At 46.6% G+C, this 8665-nt stretch overlaps 1 protein-coding gene across 6 annotated transcripts in view; it reads right to left on the bottom strand.

Moving 5' to 3' along the window:
- The window catches only part of GGNBP2 (gametogenetin binding protein 2), a 46585-nt gene extending 41948 nt beyond the window's left edge, over positions 1-4637 (bottom strand). For 4 of the 6 annotated variants that reach the window (XM_017866978.1, XM_017866981.1, XM_017866982.1 and 1 more), the window contains exons 1-2: positions 4432-4637; positions 3707-3908 (exon numbers count right to left, since the gene is read on the bottom strand). In XM_017866978.1, the coding sequence (XP_017722467.1) occupies positions 3707-3799 (93 nt within the window). In that variant the 5' untranslated portion in view covers positions 3800-3908; positions 4432-4637. Of the gene's footprint in view, positions 1-3706; positions 4019-4421 lie in introns of those variants that run through there. The other 2 variants (XM_017866980.1, XM_017866979.1) reach the window with 2 other exon arrangements.
- Between the last annotated feature and the right edge of the window lie 4028 nt (positions 4638-8665).

Here is an 8665-nt window from a genome sequence, read left to right as displayed (position 1 = left end):
AAAAAGGCCGGGCGCGGTGGCTCATACCTGTAATCCCTGCACTTTGGGAGGCTGAGGGGGGTGGATCATGAGGTCAAGAGATCGAGACCATCCTGGCTAACACGGTAAAACCCTGTCTCTACTAAAAAAAACACAAAAAATTAGCTGGGCGTGGTGGCGGGCGCCTGTAGTCCCAGCAACTCAGGAGGCTGAGGCAGGAGAATGGCATGAACCCGGGAGGCGGAGCTTGCAGTGAGCCGAGATCGCGCCACTGCACTCCAGCCCAGGAAACAGTGTGAGACTCCGTCTCAATAAAAAAAAAAAAAAAAAAAATTAATTCTTCAAAGATTTCTCTAAAATCAAATCTGTATTCTATCTGTTATTTTATAATTGTAGTAACACTGAACAACATTTTAGCCACAGAGTATAAAACTTTCTTAAATATTTCACCATTCCACCAACTTACTCGGGATTTTCTCAAATACACCTACATCAGCCCTATCCTATACTCGTGTTCAAACTCACAGAACTACTATGGGAATCTTCTAAATGTGGATACAACATATCACATAAAAGAAGAGGCTTTTTTTTGTTGTTTTTTGAAAGAGTTTCGCTTTGTCTCTCAGGCTGGAGTGCAGTGGCACAATCTCGGCTCACTGCAACCTCTGCCTCTGGGGGTTCAATCAATTCTCTTGCCTCAGCCTCATCAGTAGCTGGGTCTACAGGTGCACTCCACCACACCCGCTGATTTTTTTCTATTTTAGTAGATACGCGTTTTCACCGTGTTTCCCAGGCTGGTCTCAAACTCCTGAGCTCAGGCAATCTGCCCACCTCGGCCTCTCAAAGTGCTAGAATTACAGGCTTGAGTCACAGCTCTGGGCCTAAGGCTACTTTTTTTTCTTTTTTTTTTCTCGAGACAGAGTCCTGCTCTTGTTGCCCAGGCTGGAATGCAGTGGCGCGATCTTGGCTCACCCGCAACCTCCGCCTCCTGGGTTCAAGGGATTCTCCTGCTTCAGCCTCCTGAGTAGCTAGGATTACAGGCGCCCACCACTATGCCTGGCTAATTTTTTTATTTTTAGTAGAGACGGGGTTTCGCCATGTTGGTCAGGCTGGTCTTGAATTCCTGACCTACTCTAGTAATCCACCCGCCTCAGCCTCCCAAAGTGCCAGGATTACAGGCGTGAGCCACCGCACCCGGCCTAAGGCTACTTCTTTACATACAAGGTTGTTAATTTCATTTTACAAGTCCAAGTTACAATTGCCAGTTTAACTAAGGGTAGAGTTTCAGCATCCCTACTAAAATGATAAAGTCTGCAACTGACTGTAAACATTGTTACTATATTGTAACATTCAGCTACTATCAAAATCCTAAGACTACTATTTGAAGTAAGTTCAAACAATGTTTCCTCAGTGCATTACCTACAGACCCTAAGGACAAAGACAAAACCTAAGGTTAACTTCAGGCCACCGCTGCCATCCATCAAAGGAACAGTGCAGAGCATAAAACTCTTGATACAGGTATCTTCCTTCCCTCTTCCCTTTTCCCCTTCTCTCCCAACAGGTGTTTCGCTCAGGATTTCCCTTTCAGTAGTATTTGGTAGGGTATCCTGAAAGAAACTTGTTCCCCTTGACAAAAATTTTCACTAACATTCACTCCCAGCATTCAATGACTGTGCAGAAGTTCCAACACAAATAAATGTCTCACTCATTCCTTTGTGATAAAAACCCATTCTGAAGCAAAGAAAAACTGCACCTTTTCCTAAATGTTATTTTCAGATATTTAAATTAAGTGAGCTTAAGTTTTATTTGCCTTAGTCACAAGTCCACAGTACAATAAAAGCAAAATTCAACCACCAGATACAGTGCAAAGTAAGTTCCATACTAAACCACATTGCAAGGTTACATCTTTTTCAGTGGAAAATTTTGGAAAGTCACATCATTGTGAAGAGAATACAGTATAAAAGCACCTAAAAAGTTGGTCATTTTAAAGTGCTATATGATAGATGTATTAATGTGCTGTATTCACAAAGGTAGTTTTGTGAATATACCAAGAACTAGTGTCTTTTAAAGCCTATTTATGTTGGTTTCCCTATGTTTTGATATGTTTCCCTATGTTATGATTATTCATTCAATAATAATCTTACATCCAAACTCACAGAATTTTTTTTTTTTTAAACTCCAAAGCCATTCTGGGACAATAAACCTTAAAGGCTGTTATCATAACTATATGCTTCAGAAAAGTGTTTACACTGGGGGAGGGCGAGAAGAGAGAAAATATCAACAAATGAATCCCTATCTGGAGTCCAAAGTAAGAAATGCATTATTTAATTTGATCACAGTGCTAGTTTCCACTATTTAAAAATACAAGTCCATTATACTTCTAATGCAAAAAGTACAGAAATCATAATCAAGACACACAAGTAATTTCTAATGCATCAACATTATTTATGTCAGAACAAATCATTCTACCTTTTTTCATGAAAAATAAATGCACTTGAATAATTGTAGATGCTGTCACTTAAAAAGTTCTAATAAATTAAGTCATTCAACAGCTCTTCTAATCCTTTTTAAAGTACTGCAGCTCAATCAAGTCTTAATTGAAACTGGCAAGCATAAAGGCATAGACTGGGATCTCTACAATGACTTGCATTTTACATAAAATTTGAAAAAACCGGTAAATATTTGCAAAAAAGAAAATATTGAGGAACAAAACTGATCAACTGCCTTTGATAGCAAAAGAATACTGATAAGATGAAGAGACTTAGGTGCACCTTATCGAAATAAGCAAATGTATAATCCAAAGCTTCAGCATCATCAAAACGCAGATTTCAAAAGATATTCGGAAAAGGTTAATTTCATTTCTTAAGAAATAGTGGCAAGCAACTGCACTCATTTCCTGTTCAGATTCAATTCAAATTTCAGCCATTTCCTTTTAAAGGAAATAGTACAGCAACATAGGGCAGAGAGGGTCGGTAATGCTACACTACCAAATCTAAAGAAGAAAGTACCCGGAAGTGGGTCTTGACACTCAAGATGAGCAATCAGCTTTTTATAGTACTCTTACACATTCAATAATTAGGCTTCCTTTGGAAAAAAAAAAAGTCCACCTGTAAACTAAATAATGCCAAGAAAGCCCGTTTTGAAGAGGCAGGGCCTAGCAGTACAATCATTTCAAGAGTTTTAATGCATGAGGCAATACGAGACTAATTACAACGAAATCAAACCATTTTAGTGGAATCTTGACTGTGCACCAGCATGTCACTCTGCCCCCAGTAATTAAGCTTATGTGGTGAGCGCTACCAGTATTAAAACAGAAAATACACAGGTAGCAGTGCAGCTGCGACATTTCCAGGTAATTAAGTCTCCCCGAGGGTAGGTGGTTTCTGTAAGGGGTAGGCCCCAAACGCCCAAGATCCTTCACCCATCTCTGAGACGTGTGCTTCGGCAAAAGCAGCGCCTCCTAAAGGGAAAGGGTCAAGGAAGAAGGTTCCAAAAAAAGGAACATCTGGAAAGAAGGAGTGCGTACGGAGCTCTGAGCTTGGGGCCGACAGAGGTTACCGAGCCACCCACTGCAAAGGCGAGTTTGTGGGGCCTGCTGGAGAGAAGGCCTCGCCTAGGCGTTGCAACACACTCTTTCTCCAGTGCGCAGCGCTCGGCCTGGGGGAGGGGGAGGAGGGGAAACAGCTGCCAGGGGAGCGGCGGGCCCAGCCCGGCCCGGCCCGCTCACCGTCAGGGTGTCGTCTATGTAGAGGGGAATCTGCCTCCTCTCGAAGGGGAACTCCTCCTCCCCGTCCCTGCACACTGCCACCAGTCGCGCCATCGTCCCCGACGCTGCCGTTGCCACCGTCACCACCTCCTCCCAGCTGCCGCCGCCGCCGCCGCCGCTGCTCCTCCTGCCGCCGCCGCTGCCGCCTCCTCCCAGCTCCTGCCTGCAACAGCCAAACCCCGCGAGCGTAAGCACCCGCCACCGCGCAGCACATTCGCCACGGGGGGCAGGGAGCGGAGCGGGAGGGGACGGGAGAGCCGGGCTGCGTTTCCCATCACCCGATTCCACACGCACTCAGCCAATCAGCGCCCAGCGCCGCCGGGACCCGCCCCCTCGCGCCGCGCTCCCTCCCTCTCTCCCGCCCGGCCCCCGCCCGCCCGCCGGCCTCCAGTCAGGGTCCAAAGGAGAGGCGGAAGGGACCGGCCTGCCCGGGGGCTTCCCCGCCCGCAGCAGGAGTCCCGGCCCCACGACCCCACCCCTGGCCTCGGCCCCACAGCCTGCTCCCCGTCGCCCGCCGCCCGGGTGTCCTCTGCCCCCAGCTGACCCCTTCTCCCCGTTTCTGGGCGCACCCCGCCCAGTCAGCCCCAGGACTGCAGTTGCCCAGCGCGACCCCGCCCCTGGGAGGGGTCGACCCCGCGCGGCTCTGCGGAGTCCAGAGAAGGGGGAGGCTCAGCACCTTTCCTCACCCTTTTCGGCGGAGGCTGTGGGTTCCGACCTTCACTGTTTTCGTGGTCGCCTCCCTAACTCCCACCTCTGCTCCCCGTTACCGGCTGACGAGGCCCGCGTCAGGGCCAGCCTGGGCGGCAGCGCAGCTCCGAATGCCGTTTCCTCTCCGGGCAGTCAGCCGCTCGCGCCGCGGGGAGTGGAGGAGGGCGGGCGGGGTACAAGGGGAAGGTGGGGACGGGCGGGGCCGGGCGCCGGGCGGGGCCCGCGTCCTCTCGCGAGACTGGGGCCAGCCGGGCTGGGGTCCCCGCTGGAAAAATCTGCGTCCAGAGGTTAGGGGGCATCCCTGGCCGTCCCGCTGGCGGGCCCGGCGCCCTCCGAGCCCAACCATGCCGCTAGACCCGAAGTAGGACTGATAGGAGGGGTGATCGGCTCAACCTCAGGCCCCAGCCCGCGGACCGGGAAGGCTTCCCCAGAGCCGAGGGGCAGGCCCCTCCACGTCAGGGTGTCGTCTATGTAGGGGGGAATCTGCCTCTTCTCGAAAGGAAACTGCTTCAGCGAGGCAAGCCCGCCTGATTCGGGCTGACTCAGGGCAGAGGTCCGGAGAGGACCCGGGTAGGTTGCGAGGAGCCAAGATCAGAGGGGGCGGAAGGCAGTGAGGAAAAGGAGACGAGCATCGAGGGGTGAGAGACAAACTCTGGCCTCTGTATCTTGGCCCTTGACGCCACTGAATTCGTGTCCCACGGCGGGAAGAGAAGGAAAGGGCCCTGACACCGCGGCTCGCCAGGGGCGCTGCATCCGGATCCCGCTGAGGGGACCGCAAATAGTGAAGTGCTGACAGCTTGTGGTTGTCGTTACACTGGAGGGAAATAGAAAACTGGACAGTGGTGTGTGTGTGCGTCTTGGCCAAAGGAACTTCTTGGGCTGGTTAATGTGAGCAGGTACTCCCTTGGGCGAAGTACTGGCACTGGCCAAAGGCCTTTCCCTGTGGCCGTCTCCTATGAAGCAGAACTGCTGTGAAGACAGTTGCTCTGGCCACCGTGTGTTCAGTTCTGACCTTGAAGGTTTTGGAGGTCTATTGTGAAGATATTTAGCCTATGAAAGTCCTGATGATCTGAAGGATAGATCCATTTACTGCTCTATTTCCTGCTAGAATAGGCTGGAGCTGTGATACTTTTAAAAGTATTTTGGGTCGGGCACAGTGGCTCACGCCTGTAATCCCAGCACTTTGGCCGAGGCGGTTGGATCACCTGAGGTCAGGAGTTTGAGACCAGCCTGACCAATATGATGAAACCCCCGTCTCTACTAAAAATACAAAAATTAGCCGGGCGTAGTGGTATGCACCTGTAATCCCATCTACTAGGGAGGCTGAGACAGGAGAATCACTTGAACCCAGGAGGCGGAGGTTGCAGTGAGCCGAGATGGCACCATTGCACTGCAGCCTGGGCAACAAGAGCGAAACTCTGTCTTAAAACCAACAAACAAGAAAGTATTTTGGTTATCACATGGAGTCTTAGAGATTCACAACAAAAAGCCCATAGGGCACCCTTAGCCATGTTGACTTAGTACATTGTGTGGTCATTGTTAGGGTCGGTGACATAATAAATGAAGAACCATTGTTCATTCCCAAAGGTGTGATTTCCCGGTAAATATTTATGTCTTCTGGGCCAGGAGCAGTGGCTAACACCTGTAATCCCAGCACTTTGGGAGGCAAGGTGGGTGGATTATTTGAGGTCAGGAGTTCGAGACTGGCCTGACCAACATGGTGAAACCCAGTCTGTACTAAAAATACAAAATTAGCCGAGCATGGTGGCACACACCTGTTATCCCAGTTACTCGGGAGGCCGAGGCAAGAGAATCGCTTGAACCCAGGAGGCAAGAGGTTGCAATGATCTGAGATCACGCCATTGCACTCGAGCCTGGGTGACGAGCGAAACTATGCCTAAAAAAAAAAAAAAAAAGTATGTCTTCTGGCCATGTTAGCAGAGTAGAAGAATGTGAGTATTAACTTGAATCTAATACATCTGTACGATGTTCATATACATAGCCAAAATTTGGACATTTTTTAGAGAATCATGCTTTTTATGTAAGAAAACAAACAAACCAGGCCGGGTGCGGTGGCTCACACCTGTGATTCCAAGACTTGGGGAGGCCAAGGCGAGCGGATCACTTGAGGTCAGGAGTTCAAGACCAGCCTGGGCAACATGGAGAAACCCAGTCTCTACTAAAAATACAAAAATCAGCTGGGCGTGGTGGCGACTACCTTTAATCCCAGCTACTCGGAAGGCTGAGGCAGGAGAATCACTTGAACCAAGAAGGTGGAGGTTGCAGTGAGCCAAGATTGTGCCATTGCACTCCAGCCTGGATAACAGCGTGAGACTCCATCTCAAAAAAAAAAAAAAAAAATCCTGTGGCTTTCAGTATCTAGAGGTGCTCCAATAATGGCTACATCAATTAATGTACCCACTTTAAACCTCGTAAACTTATTAGGATTCTGGTTGGTAAAGAACATTAAAAATGACAAGCTCATTATATAGGTGCTAATTTTAATTACTTTGACTACTGAACACACACCAGGTACTAACAAAGAATGGAGTATTCACCTGGGGATTTAAATCTATGAAAAGGTGTTAAAACACATATATAAAACATAATAAAATGAGATCACAACAGTCTCTTTCTATCTGAGCTTACTTTCCCTAATTTAGGTTTGTCTGTTAGGTCCACTGAGCAGACTTAGTATCTTTGGACAAATGGGAATTCAATGAAAACATATTCTTAAAAGTGAAAAAGGTGGATTTGCTAGGTAAGTTGCTGTTTCTCAAGGAGGTAGCCTGGGTGCTATAAATCCAATCCAATCCAATACAATACAATACAAATACAATACGATACAATCAATACAATAAAATTAATATCCCAAGGAAAAAGCTTAGAAAATTATTTCATGGCAAAATGATTTTTTGAAGTTTTCACTATGCATCTTCCTGGTTTTAGAGTAGGCACTTGTTTTATTTTCACTATTGCTCTATTTTAGCCATAACCACTAGTATTGCAGCAAATATTTCTTGAGTATTATCCTATGTACTTTAAAATGAAAACTATCTGCTTTTAGAGAGCATACCTCTAATTGACAAAATATATCATTGCTACATTAAAAGACAGTTGTTTGTTGCCTATTATTTCATTTTGATATTGGCATTGTAATATGCAAGGTTGAAGGATTTGAAAGGCCAGGAAAGCAAAGGCAATCAACAGCAGAACACATTTTGCTGGTACCTAATAAAGAACAGTTGGAGGCATGGAGCTGTAATAAATTATCAGCAAAATACCATTCTTTTTCTTAGGTCCAAATGTGTGAGAAGCTAGCCACAAAATGCAGGCATAAATGAGATCTATCTGTTCTCCAGGCTACCTAGATTTAAAAAAAACAAAAGTACCAAGGTATTCCTTTTTTTTTTTTTTTTTTTTTTTTTGCTTCATAGACTACATTTAATCTCCTAGAGAGCAACATATGGTTCTTATATGGTTTATATAAATATATTGGACATTGATGCTCAATAAAAATAAAACTGGTTGTCATCTTTGGAACCGAAGAGCTATTGGGGCATGTGTGGTAAACATCCCCAGTTTATAATTGTGTAAAATTAAAATTGGCTGGGTCGGTGGCTCATGCCTGTAATCCCAGCACTTTGGGAGGCCGAGGTGGGCGGATCACGAGGTCAGGAGATCGAAACCCCATCTCTAATAAAAATACAAAAAATTAGCCGGGCGTGGTGGCGGGTGCCTGCAGTCCCAGCTACTTTGGAGACTGAGGCAGGAGAATGGCGTGAACCTGGGAGGCAGAGCTTCCAGTGAGCCGAGATCATGCCACTGCACTCCAGCCTGGGCAATAGAGCCAGACTCTGTCTCAAAAAAAAAAAAAAATTAAAATTATGGGAGTCACTTTCTGAAGGGCGTAGATAGGCTGAGGTCCTAGACCAGATTATTTTCTTCTTACTCCTCACTTTGTTATCTTTCCCTCTGCCTTCTCTGCCCTCAAAAATTGATAGTTGCAAGGAAAATGATAGTTGATTAGAAGACCTTTTGTTGTTTCATTATAATAACCACATTGTTTTATGTGGTAAGACAATCTATGGCCACAGAATGTTATTTAAATTACCATAGTGGCCTAAATCAGAGGATCTGTGGATTGGGTTTTCTTTTTCATGAGCTGACACTGGGAAGTTCTGTTGTATCTATCAAAAATACACACACCGG

The sequence above is a fragment of the Rhinopithecus bieti genome, unplaced genomic scaffold, assembly GCF_001698545.2.
Source record: "Rhinopithecus bieti isolate Rb0 unplaced genomic scaffold, ASM169854v2 scaffold_1853, whole genome shotgun sequence".
Taxonomy (NCBI): Eukaryota; Metazoa; Chordata; class Mammalia; order Primates; family Cercopithecidae; genus Rhinopithecus; species Rhinopithecus bieti.
Note: the sequence above shows the minus strand (reverse complement) of the source record. Positions and strands in the feature narration are given on the sequence as shown.